This window comes from Panthera pardus, unplaced genomic scaffold (assembly GCF_024362965.1).
Source record: "Panthera pardus isolate Hobbes unplaced genomic scaffold, ASM2436296v1 HiC_scaffold_24, whole genome shotgun sequence".
NCBI lineage: Eukaryota > Metazoa > Chordata > Mammalia > Carnivora > Felidae > Panthera > Panthera pardus.
In genome coordinates this window covers 53,658,626-53,684,401 of record NW_026526810.1, presented here as the reverse complement: position 1 = coordinate 53,684,401, position 25,776 = coordinate 53,658,626, and the positions used below count along the sequence as shown (strand labels likewise).

Sequence of the window (25,776 nt, the reverse complement as noted above, 5' to 3'; positions counted from 1 at the left end):
ACCAATGGTTCTTGAAATTCGCTTTGATATATAAGTGCTTTGGATTATGAGCATGTTTCTGGAATGAGTTACGCTCGCAAACCAAGGTTTTAGTGTAAAATATGTATTATTTATATGTTATATATATGCATGTGTATATATGTATATATGTGTATATATATATATATGTATATATATATATGTATATATATATATATATATATATATATATATACATATATATATATATACATATATATATATATATAAAATCAGGAATATATATAAACCTGAAAAATATTTATACCTTTTGATGTAGTAATTCATACTCAGCAGAATAGGCTTTTTTCTAACAGGAAAAAAAAAACTAGATACACAAAGATTTATAAGCCAAGAATGTCCACTGCAATATTATAGATAATAGCATAAAATTAGAAACAATGTTCCAAGCTGTATGATAGACTAGGGTGCAGTCATGAAAGCTATTTCTGAAGATTACTTAAGAAAAAGTTTCATATCATATTAAGCGAAAAGGGCTGTTTATTAAATTGCATTTTTTGCATAATTACCCGTTTTGTAAGCATGACTTCCATGTCTTCACCTAGGTCATTTGTTAAAAATGTGAACAGATGGAGCTTGGACCACTTGCCATAGAAGGGCCATCAAAGTAAGACTCTCTTCTGGTTTGAAACTGATCTACTTCTCAAGCTTAAATGGTTCAACTATCATGATTCCATTAGTTGAACCTTTGTCTTTCAGTGGTTCCCAAATATTTCCTGCCGGAAACTACCTAAGAATTACTCTGAGAGGTGGTTTATAAAAACCAAAAGCAAACCAAAACAAAAATAGGTTTTTGACCCTCTCCCACAGAGATTCCAATTCAGGGGGTCTGGATTAAGGCCCTAGAATCTGTTTTTGGTCTCCCAGTGATTCTGTCCAGCAGCCAGATCCAGGAACTGTAGCATTCTAGTTCATAATTTTCTAAGGTTTTGAAAAATACTGAATGTCTTCTAGAAGTAAGCTTCTAAATGTGAGTTAAGGAAGAGAATTTCATAATTAAAAAACAAAAACAAAATACATTTCCCCTTACATTTCTCCTAATCCTGTGGCATGGCTGCCATTTGTCAGGTAGATGATGTAACAAGTGAACAAGAGGTTAACCTGCAGTGTCTCCCAGATGTGATTACTGCCACCGATACCACATTCACCCTGTCCTGGCACCCCCACTCCCCTGCTCCGAGCCCTGCCTCTTCTTAGGTTTCTGAAATACCAGCTACTCCCTTTCTATAGGCCCCTTCCATCTACTTATAATAGGCTTTCACTGGAATGCCCCAGACCAGGGCACGGCTCCTCCCCTCCAGTACCCAGTTGCTGAGAGTTTTCTATATTTGACACTTTGCCTCCCACTCATTCCTCAACCCACCGCCACCTGGCTTCCATCACCACCACTTACTGGCATGGCTCTTGCCAAGGTCACCCTGGCTCCTGATGGCTAATCCACTAGATCCATTTCAACCCTTTTCCCAGAAGCATCTGACCCTGTTGACCATGCCTCCTCTTTCTGTGGCGTTTGTGAGGGCTGCCTGACGTCTCATCTGTTTAGCAAATGCTTTTCTTTTTTGTCGCAGCACCCTGAGGAGCCACCTTTCCCCCCCTCTTAGTCCACATGGTTTGGGGGCTGACCACCCCACTGCAGGCATGGGTATTTCATTTCCCTGGCTTGAGGAATTGGTTCATGGATGGATACCAGGGCTAATCAATGAGACTCAAACCTAAGACTGTTGCAGAAACCGTTGGGAAAAAGGTTCCTTTTTCCCCCTTGGGGTTGCTGAGCTGGCAGAACGTGAGTCTGGATTTGGAGATGGCCAAATGCCCACCCCAAACTGCCATGAGAAGGAAGCCAACATGAAGAAGGCAGCAGAGCTGAGAGACAGAGACCAGATGGCGCCAGTCCGAGTCCTAGGCCAGGCCTGAAACCAGCACGCCCTGGTCTCATCGGTTTCATGAGACAACATACCTTTTTACTTAAGCCTTTTTCAGTTGAGCTCCTGTTAATCACAAGCAAAAGAGCCCTACAATGGCTCCAAATTCCCATCTTTCCCTGGCAGTGACTCCACCTCTCTGGTGCCTTTTCCCCGTGTCTCCACAGTAACTCTTCCTTTTACTCCCAGATCCATATGTCCAACCCCTCGTGGACTCTACACCTGGGTGTCCACTTCAACATGGGTTTAAATGTAAACTCAAATTATGCCCCCACTCATCCTCTCCCTGTGTCCACATCTCAGTGAATAGCTCCACTGCCCACACAATTATCCAAGAAACCTGGGCCTCATCGTTGACACTTCTTGCCCTCATTTCCTGGTCTCGTTTGGGCAGCTAATTCTGGCTCATTCCTTAGGGCTCAGCTTTTAGGCTGTGTCATCAGGGAGGCCTTTTCCAACCTCCAAGCCTAAATGAAGGGTCCTTCCTATGCCCCCATCCCAGCCTGCACATCTAGTGTCATAGCTCTTGTCACTCAGAGCCCTAATAGCTTGTGGATTCTTATCCATATTCCCCATGAAACTAAGTTCTGGGATAGCCAGGCCCTTCCTGGAAACCAATATTATTTGAATAAATGGACACTAGGATATACACATATGATCTTATATATTATAGATAGTACATTCTTCTGTAAAAATCAAATATGTCGGCATTTCAGAAAGATCCACAAAGGGCATGGTGTTTGGCAGAGCAGACTATCGCTTCCAGGGGCCCCAGTGCCTAGCTGACAGTAAAACCACTAAACTGGGCTCACGGTGTTTCCTTAACAGGATTTTCTTGGTAAAACTAGGCTGACTCCTAGGGAGTGCCTTCACTTCTCTTTGCTTTAATAACTGAGTCTAGAGCTTATCAAAGGGATGAAGTAGAGCTTTGTTCTTTAATAGAATCTATGCTCCCCTTTTTCTGAAAATGGGGCCATTTGTCTGCTTCATGTTTTCTGATACTCCTCATATTCTTCATAACTTCTTAAAAAGTACCAAATACAGTTCTTTGAGCACAACTACATGTTCTTCCTAAATGGCCCTGCCATCTGTTCCCCGACCTGGGTATTTACTGGGCCGTGCCTGTGCAGCCCCTGGAGGGTTCCTCGTCCTCTGGGCTTGAATCCCCTCAAACACCACAGGGCTCCCTTTCCCATCTCTGGATCATTTGTTTTTGAGAGAAAAGGAGAAAAAAGACTAACAGCTGACGAGTTCTGCTTTCTGTGAAAGTTATAGCAAGAGTCCCAAGAAGTGGGTCTATCACTTCCTGATTCTTTTTCTTGTTCTAATCCTACCAAAAAAGGCCTTTTATTGCCCAAGGCATTTTTGCCTTCCCGGCCACCAGCTTCTTAATGCTTCAAACTGTCCATAAACTTTGTTTCCACACTTGCATATGCAACTCATGCCCTCTTTCCCCTCTAGGAACACTATATTTAAGTGATATTTAAAGTTTTAAAACACAATTACTTTATCAAACATTTTATAGGAAAATATTATAATTTGATTTTACTAACTTGAGTGTTAAGAAGAATGAACATGTTTATACACTGACAAGAATATACAGGGGAAAAAACATATTGTGGGGATTGTGTGATAGCTATTTGTACTCTCAATTCCTTCATATCTACTCCTCAGTTCCTTTCCTTCATGTGTTCTTTTTTTTTTTTTAAGTTTATTTCTTTATCTTGGCGAGAGGAGTGGGGGGAGGAGCAGGGAGGGAGAGAGAATCCAAAGCAGGTTCCATGCTGTCAGCACAGAGCCCAGCTTGGGCCACAAACCGCGAGATTATGACCTGAGCCAAAACCAAGGGTCGACACTTAACCAACAGAGCTACCCAGGTGTCCCAGTTCAGGTGTTCTTTTAGCTTATTCCCACTTTTTTTGGCTTGCCTTCTTTCTGGCAACCATTTTTATTTTAAATTATTGTATGCAGATGCAGAAATTACCTGACTGGAACTAACTGCAGAATTATGGAAATTAAAGAAGTCACAGGATGCTGAACTGTTGGAAGACTGAATTGTTTGCTACTTTTAATGGAGATATAATTTATATACTACCATAAAGCTTACCCTTTCAAAGGGTACAATTCTGTGGCTTTTAGTATCTTCACAAAGTTGTGCACCTAGTACCACTATCTAATTTCAGAACATTTTCATCACCCCAAGAAGAAACCCTGTTCCCATTAGCCATCACTCTCTATGCCTTTTGCAAAGTGGATATCCTATTGTCTACCATCAATCATTTGTTGAAAAGAATGTTCTTTCTCCCACTGAATTGTCTTGGAACCCTTGGAAAAACAAATTTACCAGACATACGGGTTTATTTCTGGACTTTTGATTCTATTCGGTCATTCTATGTCTATCCATATGCTGTTATCATACTGTCTTGTTTATTGTAGCTTTGTAGCAAGCTTTTAAATGAGATGTAGCTTTGTAGCAAGCTTTTAAATGAGAAAGTATGAGAACTCCAATTTTGTTCTCTTTCAAGACTGTCTTGTCTATTCTGGATCTCTCACGTTTCCAAATGAATCTTAGAATCAGCTTGTCAGTTTCTGTAAAGAAGGCAGTTGGGATTTTGGTAGGGAATGCATGGAGTCATAGATCACTTTGAGCAGTACTGCTCTTCTAAAAATATTAAGTCTTCCAATCCATGCACATGGATGTCTTTCCTGTGTTTTGTTGTTGTTGTTTTAGGTTTTCTTTAATTTTTTTTCAACAAAGTTTTGTAGTTTCCAGTGCATAAGTTTTACACTACTTTTGTTAAATTTATTTCTAAATATTTTATTCTTTTAGATATTATAAATGGAATTATTTTCTTAATTTCAGATTGTTCATTGCTAGTTCATAGAAATATAACTGATGCTGTATATTGATCTTATATCCTAACACTTTGCTGAATTTCCTTATTTTACAAGTTTTTTTTTTTTTTTTTAGGATTTCCTTAATCCTTAAGATTTTTTATACATATGATCATATCCTTTGTGGAAAGAGATGGTTTTACTTCTTTCCAATCTACATTCCTTCTATTTCTTTCTCTTGTCTAATTGCTTTGGGCTCTACCCTTTTAAAGCATATACAGTTTCTTGAGTGACTTCCCTCTTTTTTCCTCACTAGAATAAATTTTTCTGGGAGAGACAGGATATAGGAGGAAGAGAGAAAATGGAGCTCTTTGAAACCAAAATATGCAACCATGGCTTGATTTCCAGTGAGCCTCACATCTTCTCAGTGGAAATGTCTTCCTTCACAGCAGCTGGGCCCAGGAATTTTCTAGGGGAACCTGTGAAATCTGTTTTCCTCAGATTTTGGATGCAAGTCTGACTGAGCCCAATATCCACCCTTCCTTGGCTGTTATGTAGTCTAAGACAACATGGCCACTTTCCCCCATGCCAGTCTCTTCTCCTTTTTTGGCCAACTCTTTCTTGCTGTTTAGAGGCAGAGTGAGCACCCATGGTTTCTCTCATAGCATTCTCTGTCTTCTGAGAAATAAAATTGTCAGTAGGACAATAGGTTTATCAGCTGCTCTGTTTCTATCCAAGGAGACTTTGACAAATAGCTCCATTACATCTGAAGTCTCCTTCTGGGCCAGTTTTGTGACCCATGTTAGGAGGGTCTACCAACTCTCCCTCCATACACATCCAAAAATAAGTGTAGTTTTTGGCACTCAGGCTCTTCATCCACCCCATCTAGAAGACGTTTTTATTAGAACAAGGCACACATTTAGTTTCCTCACTCCAGATGAAGTTCTGGCTCACCACGTTTTAGAGGAGCTCTTACTTCTTCCCAGTCATGGGACAAAAGGAAGGAAGAGTACAGTTTTAGTAAAGGTATGCAATGCACACCAAAAGCCTTGCTGAATGGCTTTAGAATGAGAGAAGTTTCCTTCCTATCAGTGCAGGCTGTGTGTTACCAGTGACCTCTTGGGATATACAGGAAGCCAAGTGGATGAGAATCTTTTACTATGTGGATAAGTATGAACACAGCCAAGTATGAACTTCTAGTGTTCAATGGCTAGTAGCAAACAATCCAGCCACTGACCAGTTTCAGAGAAAAGACAGACATGGGTGCAAGCAGGATCCAGGATGGTCAGCACCCTGGGCCAACCCCTCTGCTTCCCAGTGGCAGGGAAGGCTCTAGAGAGGAGCTGCCCTTTCATTTGGGGATTCCCTCCCAGGAGTTAAATCTCTTCCTCCTAGCTCCACTATGAAACCAAACTCAGGTCTCTGGTGCCTCACCAAGCTTCCTGTCCACCTTGATTTCCTTCTAACCTCACAGGTCCAGTTTATGCCCACTGCCTAAGGACAAAGTCACTTAGGTAAAGGAAGGTCTCAAAAGCAAGTGACTTCTTGGTAAGGTGACTCCTCCTTCACCCTGAGGTTGCACATGGCTCCAGTGCCTGAGAAGTGGTCCATTTGGATGATGTTGCCAGGAGTCAAATCTCAAAATCCTTCTTAAAACTATGCTTAGCTATTCCACAAAGCTCCCTTCAAATGATGAAAAAGAAGAGTGAGGCTATGAGAGCAGAGAGATGGCCACATCACATCCAGGTGGGTACAGCACCAACAGGGCTCCCTGATCACACACAGCACAATAAAGCCTCATGGCAGAGACAGACAGGAGGAGCTGCCCAGGGTACTGTGCATATGTCACTGCTAATGTCTGCAATTATTGTAATTACAATGCTAGCTCCTTATCTTTTACCTGTATATTTCAAAAGGCCCACCTCCCACTCTTGTCAGTCACAATACTTCATTTTCCCATATACTTAAAAACTGGTTCTATTACTAAGACCTTAAAGGTATTGTTTGTCATCTTTCAGGGTACCAGTGACTATAACAATTCTATGGTTTGAGTGTCTGGGGTGATATACTGAATACTATTTTCACTTTATTAATAAGCACCACATAAATCAGCTTAAAAATTATTTCCCTCAGTCTTCCTTTACATTCACTTTACTATCTAGAACGATATTTCCATAGAGTATATTTGCTTTGCTCATTTCATTCATAGTGTATCTGTAGGTCTGGATTGAGCATATTTCCTGTAGTGACAAGTACTCTATTTGTAGGAACTATTTAGGTCACTGGAGTGGAGAAAAAGAGGCCGCTATTTAATAGAAATGGCATATATCCAAATATAGATGCAGTTTTCTGAACATCTATTGAACATCAATAATGATGAGATTGTTACAGTTTCCCAAACCCTAGACCCAAACCTTAAATGATTAGTCACTTTGTTTTAACTGACACAGGGTTTAACCCAGGAAAACAAGTTTCCTAACCAAAGAAAGTAAGTCTTAAAAGTATCTTACTTCTGCTTTAGAAGTAACACAGTCTCTTCAAAAGGCAAGTTGTTTCAATGTAAATTATTTCCCAACAAAAATCGCTTCAGAGGAAGGTATATGATTTGAACCCTAGCGCATGCACAGTAACTGCTTTTAGAGACAGAGTGAGCATGACAAATATTTTCAGTTGTCAAGGGAGGAAGGAATGACCCACCTAAGAAATGGAAACTAATGAATAGTAATATGACACTCCCCCTTGGTTCCACTGGGCGCTAGCTGGGGCTGCTACACACAGCTAACTTCCTTTGGTCGGATAAAGGCGAGGCTGTGCAAGAACTGAATAAAAGCGGCCTCTCTACCCACTGGCCCCAACAATGTGTTGGGGGATGGCAAGCAAGGACCTCAAAAGAAAGGGGCACTGGAAATATACTCTACTGTTGCCATTCATTCATTCGTCATGCGCTGGGGGCTTAATTCTCCAACTATGACTCGAGAGCCCATTCTGATACCCCACACCTCTGTCCCCATTTCTAGCCCTAGGCCTCACTCGCTCATCAAGAAGATGCTTATTATAGCCTCGCTCTTCTCCCTCCCTTCCCCGGGTCCCCAGGCCACGGTGACAAGATAAAGCCAGCCAGAGGAGTGCCTTAACAAGAGCAAGGAAAGAAGGCTCAGAGTACACAGTGAAGGGGTTCCAGGGACCTTCCTGACAGCGTGGGGGTAGAGCCAGCCCCTTCTGGGGCGGCCGCGCCCCGGGGCGAGGCTGCGGGCACCTGGGCACCGCGCTAGGGGCGGGAACCTGAGGTCACGCCGGAGCTGGAGGGGGAAACAGCAGCGAGGGGATTCCGCACAGGGGAAGTGGGCGCTGCAGGATGTCCGAGGGCGGCGGGACGCTGGTAACAACACGCGCACACGTGCTGAGGACCGCTAGCACCTAGGTGGTGGGAGCAGGGGTCCCGGCGGCATTGAGGAGCCGGCGGGGCGGGTTACCTGATGAAGGTGGTCTTGCCCGTGCTGTACTGGCCCACCAGCAGGATCATGGGCTTGTTATCGAAGTCGGCGTCCTCCAGCGCTGGCGAGTGGAACTCGTGGAAGCGGTACGCCTCCTCCAGCGGCAGCACCTTGCGCAGGTAGAGCGAGCGCAGGCCCCCAGTCACCGTCTGCACTGCGTCCGCGCCGCCCGCGCGCTCGCGCCCGCCAGCCTGCCGCCCCATCCAGCTGAACATCCTGATGCAGCCTGTCCGCCCGTCGCCGGTTCGCTCCCCTCGCCCACCCTCTCACACCCCGCGTTCAGTCCCCGCTCAGGGCTCGACCCTCCCCGGCTGGCACTGAGCTGCTCCGGCCCCTCTCGCCGCCGCCCGAGCTGGCCCCGCCTCGCGCAGTCGCAGCCAATCGCTGGTCTCTGCGTCACGACAGCTCGTTTACTATTCAGAAGGCTCTCTCAAGTCCTTCCTCATTGGGCCGCTGCCAGCGCGTCTCAGCCAATGGAGAGGAGGTTCTTAATGAATTATTGATGACGGAGTCCGTCGGCGGACTGGCTGGGGAGAGGGTGTCTCCACAGCCCCGGGGCTCAGACTGGTCTCGGAAGCGCCCCCTTAGGTCGCCGGGGCCCCACCTCTGGCCAGGTGGCGTCGGCTTCCGGGCAAATCTGAGCTGGCAAAAATGAGCCTCCGGAGGCTGCTGAGTCTCCTAGGAAGTTTACTCTTCCCAGGCTTATGATACTGGGGACAAAAGTTCGGAAAGTTGACAGACAGGTTCTTTCTACTCTCTGGAAGGTTATTATTTACATATTTTGTTAGTGAAGAGATCTTGACTCAAGGACATACTGACAATATTTGACTAAGGGGAAGAAGACTCCAATCTGCTTGGGTAGATGTTTCTCCTACTTCACACTGCCTCCACTAAGTTCTGGATGAATTGAAGGCCTCTTGCCCTTAGTTTTCTTTATTTGATTTTCTGTAACATTAAAGATTTAATCTTCATCCTCATTATTACCACCTAATTACCACATGTTGACATGTAAAAGAGTTACTGTTACCTCTTAGTTGTCTGTGTTTCCAGATTAAAAGGACGTATCAACATTGAGACTGGGAGAAACAATCAGCCAGCACTTTTGGCGTTCTAGGTAACAGTTTGAGAATATTTCTCAGTTGTTTTAGAGCATTTCTCAAATATCACCCACGGAGCCCCCTGGATATAAGAATAACCTGGGATACTTGTTAAAATGCAGATTTCAGGTCATCACCCCCAGACCCACTGAATTAAAATATTGAGGAGGGATGGAGCTCAACAAGTGCTCCCAGGTGATTCTGACATACCCTAAATTTGGGGGAATATGATGCACAATAGTACTTCTCTAACTTGGTAGAAATGCAGATGCTGATTCCGGGGTATGGGGCATGGGTTGAGACACCAGGCTGCGTTTCTAATAAGCTCCCAGGTGCTTCCAATGCTGGTTGTCCATGGGCTATACTTTGAATGCGAGGGCTGTGGTGAAGAGAGAACAGGACTTGGCATCAAAAGACCTGGGTCTGAATCCTGATTACATATATTAATGGCTATGTGGCTTTAAATGCAACGAGCTACCTCTCTGCCTCAGTTTCCTTGTTTGTAAAAGTGGGAACTCCTTTGGAGTTGCTATGTGGATTAAATATTTAGAGGAAGCTGTATGTAACTAGGGAAGTGAAAAGACAGCCAAAGGAAAATGAACTTAGATATTGTCTCATGTCAAAATAAAACAAAGATTGAAATGTGAAAATGAAAACCATAGAACTACTAGAAGAAGGTATTTGTGAAGATTCATTAAATTTTGAAAGGGAAAGCTTTTCTGATCAAAACCAAATACAGAAATTATGAAAATAAAGGTTGACAGGTTTGTCAACAAAAAAGTAAAAGCTTTAGTGTATTAAAAAAAAAAAAAAACAAACCCATATAAACATACTCTTTACCATATGATCCAGAAATTGCACTCCTTCATATTTATTCAAATAAGTTGAAAACGTATGTCTGCACAAAAATGGCACATGGATGTTTATAACCCTTTATTCACAATTGCTAAAACTTAGAAGCAATGAAAATGTCCTGTACTAGGTATTCTTCACTATAGTACAACCAGATGATGGAATATTATTCAGTCCTAAAAAGAAACACTCTATCAAGCCATGGAAAGACATGGAGAAACCTTAAATCCACATTACTAAGCAAAAGAAGACAATCTGAAAAGGCTACATGCTGTATGATTGTAACTATGTGACATTCTGGAAAAGGCAAAAATATGAGGACAGTAAAAAGATCTGTGATTGCCAGGGGTTCAGAAAGAGGGAAGGGTGAATAGGAAGAACAAGAAGATTTATAGGGTCGTGAAATAATTCCGTACGATAATGTAAAGGTGGACACATGTCATTATACATTTGTCCAAACCCATTGAACATATAACACCAAAAGTGAACCCTAAAGTAAACTATGGATTTTGGGCGATAATGATGTGTCAGTGTAGACTAGGTTCATTGATTATAATGAACTGTGGTGTGGGATATTGGTAGTGGGAGGCTATGTACTGAGGAGGCAGGAGGTGCATGGAAACTCTCTGTACTTTATGGTCAATTTTGCTATGATTCTAAGACTGCTCTAAAAACTTCTATTAAAAATAGTATATATAAAAAATAAATTCATAAACAGAGGTAAAAGGAAAAAACAAATTGGGAAAAATATTGCCAGACATATATAAGAAATATATTTAATGAAGGATATTAGACCTTTAAAAAGCTACCATAAAATTATTAAGAAAGAAATGAATACTCCATTATAAAATGAGCAGAGGACATTGACAACTAACAAAACAAACATTAAATAATGCTAACCTCCATTAATGATCAAAGAAACATAAAGTAAAAATAAATAGGTAACATTAAGAATGGTAGACTTTTGGGGCACCTGGGTGGTTCGGTTGGTTAAGTGTCAGACTCTTGATTTTGGCTCAGGTCATGGTCTCATGATTCGTGAGATCGAGCCCTGAGTCAGGCTCCACACTGACAGCACAGAGTCTGCTTGGGATTCTGTCTCTCTGTCCCTCCCCTGCTTGCACTCTCTCTCTCTCTCTCTCTCAAAATAAATAAACTTAAAAAAGAAAAAGAATGGCAGACTTTTATTTTTTTAAGACAATGCCTAATGTTGCCAAGAGTGTAGAAAAAGGTACCATCTCAGACATTGCTGGATATGGTGTAAGCTGGCATTTTTCTGGAGTCCATACTTATCAAAAATCTTGAAAATGCACATTCAAGTCTTCTGCAACATCATACTTAATGGTGAAATAACTGAATGTTTTCTAAGATTAGGAACAAAGTAAAGATGTCTACTCTTATCACTCTGATTTAATGTTATACTAGAGGTTTTAACCAGTATCCAGAAAAGCAAAGCATATTCCAGGTTAAATAAGAAGAGGTAAAATTGTCTTTATTTGCAGAAAATATGACTATTTATGTAGAGAATTCTATGGAACCTACAAAAAAAAAAGCTACTAGGATTAATAAGTGGGTTTAGGAAGGGTACTGGATAGAAGATACATACACAAAAATCAGCTATGTTTTTGTATACGGGGAGTGAATTGGACAGTGAAATAAAAAAATCAATGTCATTGGTAATAGATTCAAAACTATGAAATACTTAGAGATAAATCAGATAAAAACTGTACAAGGTGTATACACTAAGAACCACAAAGCATTTCTGAGAGAAATAAAAAAGGCCTAAATAAATAGATATATACCATATATCATGCTTATGGATCAGAAGATTCAATATTGTTAAAATGTCAATTTTCTCCAAACTAATATATATAGATGTAGTGCAATCCCAGCAGGCTTTTATTTTGGTAACAATTGACAGGCTGATTCTAAAATTTATATGTAAATGCAAAATACCTAAAGTAGCCAAAATAACTTTGAAAAAATTAACAAAGTTGGAGGACTTACGCTACTTAATTTCAAGACTTATAAAGCTATGTAAATTAAGACAGGTGGTATTGGTAAAATGATAACAAATAGAGTTCATAAATAGACCCACACATATATAGTCATTTGATTTTTGACAAAGCGCAAAAGCAATTCAATGGATAAAGGAAAGTCTTGTAATCCATAATGCTAGAACAATTGGATATCCCATGCAAAACTATAAACTTTGATCCATGCCTTGCACTATATATAAAAATTAACCCCAAATGACTATAGACATAAAGGTAAAACTTAAAATTATGAAACTTCTAGAACAAAACATAGTAGAAAATCTTTATGACATTATGCAGGGAAAGGTTTCTTTGGTGATACCAAAAGCATGATCCATAAAAGAAAAAAATTAATAAGCTGGACTTCATCAAAATTAAATACTTCTGACCTTTGAAGGATACTGTTACCAGAATACAAAGACAAGGCAAAGAGTAGGAAAATATATTTTCAAGTCACATATATATAGTAAAGGGCTTGTATCTAGAATATAAAAAGACCTTCTTAATTCAACAGTAAGAAAACAATCCAATTTAATGGAAAAAATATTTGGACAGGTACTTCACCAAAGAAGATGTATGGGCAAATAAGCACATAAAAAGATGTTAAACATCACTAGTCATTAGGAAAATGCAAATTAAAACTACAACAAGATACCTCCCTATTAGAATGGAATACCTCCCTATCAGAATGCCCAAATTAGAAGACTGATCGTATCAATTGTTGGTGACAACGTGGAGCAACTGGAACCGTCATACGCTGATAACGAAGTGTAAAATTATACAACTCCTTTGGAAAACAGTTTGACAATTTTAAAAGGTTGTTTTTAAGTTTATTTATTTTTGAGAGAGAGAGAGAGAGAGAGAGAGAGCGAGCACACATGCATGCACAAGCTGGGAGGTGCAGAGAGAGAGGGAGACACAGAATGTGGAGCAGGCTCCAGGCTCTGAGCTGTCAGCACAGAGCCTGACGCGGGGCTCGAACTCAGGGACCGCGAGATCATGACCTGAGCCGAAGTCGGCTGCTTAACCGACTGAGCCACCTAGGCACCCCAGTTTGGCGATTTCTTAAAAAGTAAAGCATATACCTACCACATGACCCAGCAGCAGAGGAGCATAGGGAAGAATTACAAAGGGCATAAGAAAAGTTTTGAGGGTGAAGCATTTGTTCATTACCTTGATTGTGGTGATGATTGACAGTTGTATACACCTGGCCACATTAATCAAATTGTGTTCTTTAAATATGTATGATTTATTGTGTATCAGTTATACCTTTATTAGTTGTTAGAAATGCTCATACTTCTAGACTCAGGAATTTTATCCTCAGGAAATAATCAATGTAAAGCTTTATCTAAAGAATGCTTATCAGCATAACACTTGTAAGAGTGAAAAGCTATAATTAGATGTTTCCCCATGGAGGATTAATTAGATAGGTAATGGATTCCTATGCAGTCTCTGAAAGCTGTGTCAAATAAAAAGAATATTAATAACCTGGGAAAATACTCAGAATATATTTTTAAGTATAAACAAGGCAGATTACAGAAGTGAATACATTCAATTACTATGGAAAACAATATGGCGATCCCTTGAAAAATTAAAAATAGAACTATATGATCCAGTAATTCTACTTCTAGGTATATATCCGTATATATCCAAACAATTTAACAGTAGGATCTCCAAGAGATACTTGCACATCCGTGTTCATAGAGGCAGTATTCACAATAGCCAGGAGGTGGATGCAACCTGTTTCCATTGATGGATGAATGGATAAACAAAATGTGCTATATATATAATGAAATATTATTTAGTCCCCAAAAGGAAGGAAATCCTGTCACATGCCACAATCTAGATGAACTTTGAGAACATGATCCTATGTGAAATAAGCTAGTTACAAAAAGACCAATAGTATATGATTTCACTTATCTGATGTATCTAAAATAGGCAAATTCACAGAAACAGAACGTAGAATGGTGGTTACCAGGGGCTGGAGGGAGGAGGAAATGGGGACTTGTTCCTTGGTATAGAGCTGCAGTGTTGCAAAACGAAAAAATTCAGGCGGTCACAGCAATGTGGTCATAGCTAACACTATTGGACTGTGCACTTAAAAATGGTTAAGGTGGCAAATTTTACATTATGTATATTTTACCAACAATTAAAAAAATGAATGTATAGCATTTTGTACTATTATAAAAAAATTAAGGCATCTAAGGAAAATTTGGGAAGGATAAACCCCAAAATAATAATGATCTCTGGGTTTTGGAATGATAAATGATCTGAGTTTTCTTCTTGATACACTTCAGCATTTTTATTTTCAGATTTTACACAAGAATCATGTTCTCGTTTTATTTATTTATTTTTAAATGTTTATTTATTTATTTTTAAGGGAGAGAAAGGGGGGGGGCAGAGAAAAAGGGGAGACAGAATCCCAAGCAGGCTCCATGCTGTCAGCGCAGAGCCCGATGTGGGGCTAGAACTCACGAACCATGAGATCATGATCTGAGCTGAGGTCAAGAGTCTGAGCCACCCAGGCATCCCTCATGTTCTTGTTTTATAATCAGCAATAAATTTGAAGGAAGAAAAAATTATTGCCTTTAATCTTTAAAAACAATAAAAGTTCTGAAAGAGCCTGGCCCAGAAGACACATCATAATGTCTTACTCTTCTTCCTTCTCTGTCTTCATAAAGCTCAGCCCTGGTTTTTGTGTTCTTGATCTGTCCTTGGTGGTGTGGGAGAGAGACTGGTGCTTCCCAGAATAGTCATTTTGCGTCCATTTGCAAGTTGTGATCCTCTTTCTAGTTATTATATATATATATATATATTTTTTAATTTTTTTTAACGTTTATTTATTTTTGAGACAGAGAGAGACAGAGCATGAACGGGGGAGGGGCAGAGAGAGAGGGAGACACAGAATCCGAAGCAGGCTCCAGGCTCTGAGCCATCAGCCCAGAGCCCGACGCGGGGCTCGAACTCACGGACCGCGAGATCGTGACCTGGCTGAAGTCGGACGCTTAACTGACTGAGCCACCCAGGCGCCCCTATATATATATATTTTAATATATATGTATATTTTTAATTTTTTTAACATTTATTCATTATTGAAAGATAGAGACAGAGCATGAGCAGGGGAGGGGCAGAGAGAGGGGGAGACACAGAATCCAAAGCAGGCTCCAGGCTCTGAGCTGTCAGCACTGAGCCCAATGAGATCATGACCTGAGCCGAAGTCGGACGCCCAACCGACTGAGCCACCCAGGCGCCCCTTTATATATTTTTAAGTTTGTTTATTTTGAGAGAGAGAGAGCAGATATGAAGGTGGAGGAGGGGCAGAGAGAGAGGGAGAGAGACAATCCTACTACCAGGCTTGATCTCAAGGGCTGTGATATCATGACCAGAGCCGAAACCAAGAGTCAGATGCTTAACTGACTGAGCCACCCATGTGCCCCTGGTTTTCTTTCTTCAGAAAAAACAATCCCAATTTCAGTCAACTTTTCAAATGAATCCAATTGTGTTTTTTTTCAGGTTAAATCTTATTTCAGGTAGTTTTACAGAGAGTGACATTAGTTACCTGGATTTTTGTTGTATTAAATAATTCTTGGGTGCCTGCGTGACTCAGTTGGATAAACATCTGACTTTGGCTCAGGTCATGATTCTGTGTCTCCTTCTCTCTCCCTCTGCCCCTCTCCTGCTCATACTGTCTCTCTCTCTCTCTCTGTCTCAAAAATAAATACACATTAAAAAATTAAATAATTCTTAAAACAAATATTTTGATAAGACTCAACAACTCTCTTTGCTATATGGAAACTTTATTTCTTTATTTTTATTTAAAAAATTTTAAGGTTTATTTTTGAGAGAGAGAGATAGCATGAGCAGGGGAGGGGCACAGAGAGAAGGGGGGACAGAGGTAATGAAGCAGGCTCTGTGCTGACAGCAGCGAGCCTATGTGGGACTTGAACCCACAAACTGTGAGATCATGAGCTAAGCCAAAGTCGTACACTTAACCGACTGAGCCACCCAGGGGCCCTATTATATTGAAATTTTAATTGTAGTTCTTGTGGAAGCTTTTTTTTTTCCCCTTCGTCTTGTTTTTGGTAATTTGATGTTCACGAGGTTTGCTCTAGATTGTGTTCAGTGATTGGCTCTAAATGCCTACCAAGTCCAGGGTCTTATTCTGATACTTTAAATTCCAGAGTGGTTCAAGGCCTGAGAGACACATGCTGAAGAGATTAGAGGAGGTATTGTGGTGTGGGAAGATTCCCCTTCATTCCCAGACACATCTCTCTTTTCTCTGCGGCCACTTAGCAAGGTCACTGCTGCCACTTGGAGATACAGCTTATAGGACATGCAGGTAGAGATGTCCAGTAGGTACTTGCAGTAAGACTGCCAGCTGCCTCTAAATTGTCCTTCTGTTCAGCAACAGAACTCTCATTTTCAGCTGGACCCATTGCTGCCCAGGTAAGAACAAAATTTTCCAGTCTCTCTGCAATTCAGTATGATCATAAGACCAAGTTCTGGGGGCTGCTATGTTACCTGAAGGATGTGTGGGACTTGCAAGAAGTCTCCTTTAGAAAGAAAAGTGTTCAATCTTGCTCTCCCCTTCTCTCTTGTAGCCTGGGATATAGTTATGATGGCTGGAGCTGCAGATCTCATCTTGGACCATGAGACCAAGGACTATGTACGGGATGGTAAATCAGAGCTAGAAGGAGCAGAATCTGGGATGAATCATGGAAGCGCCGTGCCAGCCGTGGACCGCCTCCCTTGGGCTTCTTTTACAGGCATGTGTTTAAGCCACTATTTGTCAGGTCTCTCCTAGTCAGAGATGAAAGTAGTTCCTAACTAACACTGAATTTGTTACTGGAAATGGAGTCTGCAGTAATAGAACCCAAAATGTGACATTCATTTAGTGGAAGAGAGGGAAAGTCAACATTAAGGATTCAATTACTGCAGGCTGGAATTTCAAATATAGCCACATATATTTTTTGACATGCCTCCTATCAAGAGGTGGGATGGATCTTTGTCCCCTCCCCTTAAATCTAGGCTGGCTTGTGAAAGCTTCTGCCAATAGAGTTACTGTGGAAGTGAGGGTATGTGACTTCTGACACCAGGTCATAATATGCCATGTACCTGCCACTGTGTGACATCACTCTTGGAGCCCTGAGCTGCCATTTAAGAAGGCTGATTATCTTGAAACCACCATACTAGGGAGGTCACATGAAGGTGCACTACAGTCAGTCGAATGGAAACTGTCCTTCATCCCTCTCTGCCCTCCCCCCTCAGGCACCAGACCTGTGAATGAAGGTACCGTCTCAGAGGCGGATCCTTCAGCTCCAGCTATTCCAGATTCCAGCCATCTGAGTCCTCCCCAGGCAGTCCAAGTCATTTGTGCTGAGGCCCCACACATGTATAAGAGTTGTCCTTGCTGTGCCCTTTCTGAATTCCTGACCCACAGAATCTGTGGGTGTAATAAAATGGTGGTTATTTTAGGCCATGATATTATGGGTTTTTGTTTGTTTTGTTTTTGTTTGTTTGCTAAGCAACAGATAATTGGAACAACTGGTAATTCTTGTTATCTTGTTAAGATAAAAGTTTAATTTTCTGTCACAGGAAAGAAATTCAGAGCTAGGCAGACCAGGGCTAGTTTGGTGTGTTCATTGTGGATGGCTGGAGCTCCAGCAGCCATATTGGACCGGAAGGCAAGCTTGAGGATGGCAGAAGAGCTGAAAGGAGACTGGGTCTCCAATAAGAAAGAAATAAATTTCTTATATCTTCTTTAAGTCACTCTAACTTTTGATCTTTTGATTATATAATAAAAAGTAGGGGCACCTGGGTGGTTCAGTGGATTAAGCATCTGACCCTTGATTTTAGCTCAGGTCATGATCTCACAGTTCCTGAGATGGGGCCCTGTGTCAGGCTCTGTGATGACAGCATGGAGCCCACATGGGATTCTCTCTCTCTCTCTCTCTCTCTCTGCCCCTCCCCTGCTCATACACACACTTTTTCTCAAAATAAATAAATAATTTTTAAAAAAGTAGTGCTAACTGGTATGGAATTTGAATACATGAATCAAGAACTTAGGAAACTGGTTTGGCTAGAGCTAAAGGTTTGAGAATTTTCAAGATGGAAGTGGTAATTGAAGTCCTGGGTGTCGACGCGTTTGCCTAAGGAGAGTATGGAGCGAACAGAGAGGAGAGCTGAGGAGAGCACCCCAGGGGATACCAGCAGTTAATGGAGAGCAGGGGAGGTGAGACCAGAGGAAGGGCTGAAACGTGGGAAGAAATCCACGATGGATGGGTGTCCAGCAAATCTGGCCCCTTCCCCCTAGGGGGAGCCTGGCTGGCAACCCTTAATGCGTGCCCCGTGTGTACGCAGCTAATATGGAACTTTCCCTCTGTTTTGCAAGGCGCTGTTTTTATGAAGCCCTCCTACGTGGGACCAGAAGGAAGCTCCTTGAGGTGTGGGGTCAATTGTTAATCGTTTTTATTGTCCCAGGGCCTACAACAGTGACCGGCATGTAGCGAGAGGGTAATATTTGCAGGCAGGTCTGAATGGAACGGTTGTTGGCAAGGAAGCCGTGGGAAGGGAGGGTTTCAGGAAGGAGGAGTGGTCTGCGGTGGCAAATATTGAGAACAATCAAGTAAGATAAGGCCTGTAAAGGGCCGGTGCCATTTGGCTCAGTGTATCTGGTAATTAGGGCATTGGCGACCTTGGGGAGAAGTGTTTTCGTGGGGAAATAGGGACAGAAAACATCCGCCGTGGGACAGGTTGAGCTGCGTGGCAGTATGGCATCCTGGCCGGTCTCCTGGGAAGGTAAGGGGAGACAAGCAGGGACGGACACTGGGGGAGAGAGGACTTTTATTTAATTTTTTTCTATTTAAGTGTATGACAGACAGAGAGCAGGGGGTCTGAGGAGGGAGCCTCCCTGGCCTCCCCACCACTGTACCCTTGCCTCTGTCAGGGTCGATGACACTTTGTCCTTATCCCTTGTGCAGTCCTGGCTCCTCTCCTGCTTTGTGACGTTGCCGGCATTGTTTCAGAAGTGAAGTCACTATTTAATTTCTCAAATTCATATAAAAATCTTGTCATCCTGCCCTGCCCCAATTCAAATCTAAGTTCCTGGAAAGCAGAGGCTGTTTAGTGACCGCTGTGCTCCGTAGGTGCTCAGCTGGGGCCGGCTGCCTGTCCTTCTGCTCGCTCAGTGCTTCCTGAAACCATCTGAATCTCAAAGGGCACCAGGCGGCGAGAGCTGGTGTCCCATTGGTTGCCGACATGGCTTCCTAAAAACAGAAGAAACAGCGGCCTTCTCACGCCGCGGGCTGGCCGTGGTGTGTGAGAAGCCCAGGCAGGGACAAGGGCAGGAGTTAGGCATGTTTTGCAGCACCAGATAATGAATGAAGGTGAGTCAACGGCGTTTACCCACATGGCCATTTTATTCTGTGCTCAAATAATACAATGGTTTTATAAGCCTCACACTTTGAGGAATCTAAGGCAGGGCTGCCTTCATCTTATAACACACAGGTCTTGTGGCCTGACCTACTCTGCTAATTTAAGGAGAGCCCGTTTGCTGCAGATGGAAAGAAAAGATGTCAAAGTGGAGGCTGTTGGCTGTTCTGGTGGAGGAGACGGGTGGCGTCCCGGGTCGGCATTATCTGGGTGGGGACCGGTTTTGCAGGTCTGGAAGCCTTGTTTACCAGTGGTTCAGGTGAGCTGATTAATTCCTACTTTCCCAGCTTATAGGAGAGTATGGTGCGAGTCCACGATGCTCAAATTTAATATGTGTAGCCATTACGGGGATGAGGGTCTGGGGGAAGGGCAACAGAGAGGAGGTGAGAATCTCCTTAAAATGCAGACTCTGATTCAGCAGAGCTGGGGTGGGGCCTGAGCTTCTGCATTTCTAACCAGTGGCCCACCAAGGATGTATTTTGGAAGTTGCTTTTTCTAAACTTTCGTTACTTATCGTCACCCATCTCCTAACAACCAAAGGACTGCCTATGGGAGCATAGAGACCAAGAAAGAGGGCCCTATGTTCCATGTTTGCTGGGACCACGTGCCTTTCTGAGCACACCTTCCATCGGCCTGGACATCTCAATGGCTCAGGTTATACAGTTCTTTAGTCAAGTTCCCAGCCTGATGGGAGACCTGGATACTTTGACTGGGCTTCTGTGTCCTGGGCCTTTCCCCAGTGATTTATCTGCAAACCATCTACAAGGATGGGCTTCTTCCTCAGGGCTAACCGAGTCCCTTAAAGGTTGATCCTTCCTAGTTTCATTCTTTTGGGGGTGACTCTCCAAGAGGTGGGATGTGCTGGCCATTGTGTTTACATGATAAATAAGAGGAATCCCATTTAGAAATAAATAATCCCATCTGGAAACCAGAGAGGAAGGTGATAAGAGAATTCAGCGGTGCTCCTGGAGCAGGTTGGTCAGCGAGTGCCAGCCTGATGCCTGAATCCATTTACCTACTCAAACGTCCCTCAGCTGCATCCCAGATCCTTGTTCTGTGAACCTGAGCTGTAGACTAGGGCTTTGCCTGGCATTTCATTGGAGCTGGGGGCCCAGATGGGGGGCTGCGTGGGTGGGATCTCAGGAATCACCAGTCCTGGGGCTCTGAGTGGCTGCAGGGGGGCTGCTGAAACCCATCAGTCACCTGTTTGGCTTTGTTGTTGAAGAGACCAGGATATCTAGCACTCTGTCTAGATCTTCCAGCATCACGCCATCTATTAATACCCTGATTCATAAAAATGAAAACCACAAAATATCATAGCCTATAAAAATCACAAGAACGTAATTGCCTTAAATTTAAAAAATTGTTTTTCCAGAGAACACAGAGTGTTCCTCAGGTCCTCTTGTGCACTCCTGGAGGCCCTCCGTGCCAGGAGGCAGAGAGCAGTAGAGTCGAGAGGGCTTTGAGCTCCACTGTGCAGGCCGAGTTTCTTAGGAACTAGCCTCTTCTTCAGGCCACTTTGGACATGTGTGGGAGCCTGTGGCTATTGGGCCCTTTTCCCTGCAGGGAAAGGTTTAAAAAAATGCCATGGGTATAAAATCCCAACACATGTCTGTGTTATCTTCCTTTGTCTTCTTCTCTCTCTCTCTCTCTCAACTTTTAAAAATGTATATTTCTTTGATAGAAAGCCAGGGCCAGCCTGCCTGCACCCCTCACCAGAGAGCAGAGCTGGTATGCAGGCCAGTCAGCCCTGATGGGCTCCGTGCCTCTGACCATGGGAGCAGACACAGGATCAGTGAGGCTCCCTAGGACTTAGGAGGGACACTGGCTCTTCAGGCGTTTCTTCTTCTCCACCGCGAGTCTCAAGGCCTGAAAGAGCTTGTCTTTGTTATTCAGGATGTTGTACTCAGAGAGCTTCACCAGCTTGTCAAAGGCGGCCTCTGTGTATGTCAGCTCCTTCGTAGCATACGGAGTTTTGGGGCCATAAATGTCAACGTGGCCCTGCTCCAGCTCCTCGGGGCTCCTCTCCACACCTGGAGGTGGCAGAAGGACTTGCTATACATGGAAGGTTGTAATGACTTGTTTCTGTATCTCTCCCTATGGCCTGTCTCAGCCCACATGGGCGCACACACCTGCATGAAAACGTGCATACACATGCACGCACACCCACACGCACACCTCCAAGCTCCTCAGGGGCAGGGATGTGACTTGCACATTTTAGGGCTGCCCAGGCATGACACAGTGCCAGGCACACAGTTGGATGTCAATAAATGCTGAATGACTGAAAGAGTAGAAGACGGCATTGCTGGCTCATGGAGGGGTGGGGGGGCCTTTCTTTCTTCCTAAAGCCACGGTTGACTCAGATTAGAGCTAAGCCAGGCTTTCCTGTTAGTAAAGTCAAAAGACTGCACAAGTCTAAAGATAGGAGCTCCTGGCCCAAGGCTAGCAGGTGGTGGGAGCCAAGCTCAGAGGTGGCTTACCTGGGGCCTTGTACTTCTGGAAGGTGTCATTGATGAGTGGGAAGAAAATCACGATGGGAGCATCAGGTTCTTGGGAGTTCTCTATCAGGTAGCACTCCTTGAGATTTTCGTCCCCTTCTTGCACTTCATATTTGGGGAAGGGGATATTCTGCACAGAGCAGTACTCACAGGTTTGTTTCATGGGCTGGAACATCACAAGAGGACATGTTTGAGTATTAGGAGTGGTGGGGGTGGGTAAGAAACATGAACTTCTTAGATCCAGCTTCCTGATTTCCCCTGCTAACAACTCAGGTCTCTAACTACTCTGCCTGTTTGTGCTATTTTTAGAACAAAGAGCCTAAGGCAGTAGGTTGGTCTGTGTCCAAGTGAAAGCTCCTTCTGAAGGTGGATGGAGCCCTTTCAATGATGCTTCACCCAAACACAACCTGGGTAGATGGGGGTGGCAGCCTGAGGGTGACTGGAGCCACACCAGGCATAGCCATGTCTGGTCAGGCTCCTGTGCGATGTGCATGGCCCTGGGAACTGACAAAGGGCCGACTCTGAAAAAGCATCTTTATAAACATGATGTCACAGAAGGAGCAAGTGGGCTGAGAGTATCAGAATCGCCTTCATTCTGCCCCCTGTTCTAAGCTCACTAGCTGTGTGATAATAAGCGAGCCACTTCTACTCTCTGTGCCTCAGTTTACTAAACCTGTAACATGGGAATAATAGCAGTTTTGTCATTGTCTCAAAGAGCTGGTATAAAGATAAGGTGAGAGCGTGTGTAGGAAAGTACATTGTCACTCATTGACAAACTGAAGTCATCGTCATTGGTGTCATGCTTTATCATTGATCTATACTTCCCTTTCCTGGGCCTCAGAATAGGACTGTATGAAAGTAGACCAAAAAACAATTTCTTTCCCTTAAAAGGCCAGAACTTTTCAAAGGTAAACAGAGAAAAATAAATAAAAAACCTCTGGTCCTGTTCTTAATATAATTACATGGAGGGTCATATTTTCTAGGGAAAGGGGCAATGTGATTATTTTGAAAATAGGACATCATAAGCTCTCAAAATGGTACAAAACTTTAGAATTGACTGGACTCTATTAAGGTTATTTTTAAATTTTTTTTTTTCAGCTTAAGAATTGCCAAATACAGCAAATGCTCAGATAATAAAATTGCTCAGAAATAAAATTAGAACTCGCTCCACGAATCTACTTAAACCTCACACTGCATGTGGAGGTCAGCTGACTGCCCTCCCCTGAGGTTTGGACAGCCAACCTCATATCAGGCATAGAAGCTTGAGTTTCTCCGATGCTAAGTCTTTGGACCTGTGGGGAATGCGTGTTCTCCCATTTCTCAGCTTCATGGGGCTCGTTCAGTGGCCTGTCTCAGAAGGGGCACAGCGCTCTGCTCATGCAGACTTTCTCTGTTACACTTGCCTTTGTCTGGGACCCAGCACAGTAATTGAGGTGGATGATGAGGTCGACTTTTCTCTCAGGCCTAAGGAGGGGCGGGTAGCTGGAATTGACAAAGAATGCAGTGTCCAACAGGCACAAGTGGTTCACGGACCCCGTCAGCTGGTTCGGGAAAGTATCTAGCACCGTGTCTGAAAGCCAAGATATCCAGTTACCATCATGCACTGGCACCATGATCTCAGGATGGTCACAGGCACCTGGTAGGGACCTAATACCCTGCCTGGAGCTCCTTCACCTGGGACTGGCCCTCCCACCCTCCTGCTTGCAGGCAGGATGCCTGGTGAGTCACAGCGCCCTGTTGGGGTGGACTGATGAAGAGCGGCATTATCTTGGGGCTGTTGCAAATCTTTTATGGGATACACATAGAAAACCTACTTTGACTCAGCCATGTTGCTTGTGGGGTTGCAGGGGTTTATAGGGTTTACAGGGTTTACACCCTATAAATCAGTACAGACCCTGGGCTCAGAGCTGTCCTTTCTGCCCCGGACAGTGAGAATGAGGATCATTAGGCCAGGCCAAAGCAGCCATTTGCAGGCTGCGGGCAAGTAAAATACAAATGATGGTGGCAAGTCAATCTTTGAGCCTCAGAGGCGCTGGGAGATGCACTGAGTTGAAATTGCACGACCACAGTTTAAGACCTGGCTCTGCCACTCGCCATGTGGGGGATTCTTGAGCTGGGCCATCCTTGCCCACCTCTAAGGCGCCACTCACACTAAAAGGTGCCCCCAGAGCACAACTGAAGAAATTCAGGGCCCACATTTCCCCACCAGGGTCCCAGCTTCTATGTGCTGAAATTGTTGTACAGAGTCAACTAATTAAATAGGAGCACCGCTCCACCTACCGTTCACAGCCTCACCAAACATGGAATACACCATGGGGATAGACTGCCACCCAACCCGATGAATGTGGTCGGGGGATTTTGTCATCCTTTCTCCATGGCAGCTTCAACATGCACTTCCCCTTTATCCAAGCAGAGGCAGGCAAGCAGCCAGGACGGGTTACCTCTCCACATGGAGAACTGGCTGTTCTGGAGGTAGTCGTTGTGCAGCTGCAGCCCCAACAGGAAGTTGTGGAACTCAGACACGAAGGACCTATGGGTGAGGATGCTGCGGAAAGTATTGGACAACCAGGACCCTGGGATCACCACCGCGGTGTCCAAGATGTTGGCATCACATTTGGGGATTTCAGGCAGGAGTGGCTCATCTTCTGCAGGGGAGAGGGAGGAGAGAAGGCAGGTCACAAGACCTGGGGTCCCCAGATGGCCCAGGTGAAGCCATGCATTGTTACCTGGCACCCAGAGGTCAGCCACTGTAAGTGCAGTTCATACCTTCCTTGCCTAAGTTTTAAGGCCTTGGCCAGGAGGACCCAGGCGAGAGAACAGGGGAAGCGTAATGGAGATGAGGGGTGATGACAGGCAAGGGGGGCGGGGTCCCAGAGAGGATAGGGAATCTGGAAGAGCCACCTTTAACTTTGCTCATAGATCCCTAACCCCTTAGTTCTCCTGGGCACCGTGCCACTCTGCCAGCCCTTCCCCCACCCCCCATCAGGCCACAACTGGCCCCTGAAGCTTGTGAATAGGCCTCGATGGCTCTCCCCTCTGGGCAGGGAAGACCTAACCCTAGCTGCATTCTCATCTCTGCGAACCAGAGGTGATGCTAAAACACATGGCAGGTGGACTGGTCCTCAGTTTGTGATCCATCCCTCCCCCCATCGCCCAAGCAACAGGGGAAGCCAGTGGGTCACCCACCGATGTCGTGCACTTTATCCCTCGTCCACCTGTGGAAAAACTCCTCTGAGGTATGGGACAGATTCCAGGCATCGAGCAAGTTCAGGGAGAAGATGCTGCTCCACAAACCTAGGGACCAAGGCCAGCCGTGAGCAGTTCTATCCCAGAGCCCCTACCCAGACACTGACTGCTTCTACCTTGGCCTTGATGTTCCCTTCCAGTCAGGCTGCTCAGGAGGTGGGATAGACTTTGATTTCCCTCTCCCCACAGTGCAGCTGGACACACGGGACTGATGAGGGCTTGCTGGCAAATGCAGGAGGGTCACATGCTCAAGGATAACCCAAATCGGCAGCAGCACCCAGGACAAGATCCTGGGGGAATAGAGCAGGCCTCCCTGTCACTCCTCT

The 25,776-nt window shown here is 44.0% G+C and overlaps 2 protein-coding genes and 1 long non-coding RNA gene across 6 annotated transcripts in view; 1 reads left to right on the top strand and 2 right to left on the bottom strand.

Moving 5' to 3' along the window:
- EHD4 (EH domain containing 4) overlaps positions 1–8,585 on the bottom strand; it is an 88,179-nt gene extending 79,594 nt beyond the window's left edge. Inside the window, exon 1 of the mRNA XM_019442489.2 lies at positions 8,270–8,585. Within this exon, the coding sequence (XP_019298034.1) occupies positions 8,270–8,505 (236 nt within the window). The 5' untranslated portion in view covers positions 8,506–8,585. The remainder of the gene's footprint in view (positions 1–8,269) is intronic.
- Positions 8,586–16,350: 7,765 nt separating this feature from the next.
- The window catches only part of PLA2G4E (phospholipase A2 group IVE), a 60,353-nt gene continuing 50,927 nt past the window's right edge, over positions 16,351–25,776 (bottom strand). For 3 of the 4 annotated variants that reach the window (XM_019442469.2, XM_019442470.2, XM_053889166.1), the window contains 5 exons: positions 25,391–25,498; positions 24,646–24,849; positions 23,608–23,774; positions 22,187–22,370; positions 19,675–21,739 (listed from right to left, as the gene is read on the bottom strand). In XM_019442469.2, coding sequence (XP_019298014.2) covers positions 21,519–21,739; positions 22,187–22,370; positions 23,608–23,774; positions 24,646–24,849; positions 25,391–25,498 — 884 coding nt within the window. In that variant the 3' untranslated portion in view covers positions 19,675–21,518. Of the gene's footprint in view, positions 17,076–19,674; positions 21,740–22,186; positions 22,371–23,607; positions 23,775–24,645; positions 24,850–25,390; positions 25,499–25,776 lie in introns of those variants that run through there. The other variant, XM_019442471.2, reaches the window with a different exon arrangement.
- The window catches only part of LOC109263112 (uncharacterized), a 30,002-nt gene continuing 23,158 nt past the window's right edge, over positions 18,933–25,776 (top strand). Inside the window, exons 1-2 of the long non-coding RNA XR_002078076.2 lie at positions 18,933–19,073; positions 19,421–19,660. This is a non-coding gene — a long non-coding RNA (uncharacterized LOC109263112). The remainder of the gene's footprint in view (positions 19,074–19,420; positions 19,661–25,776) is intronic.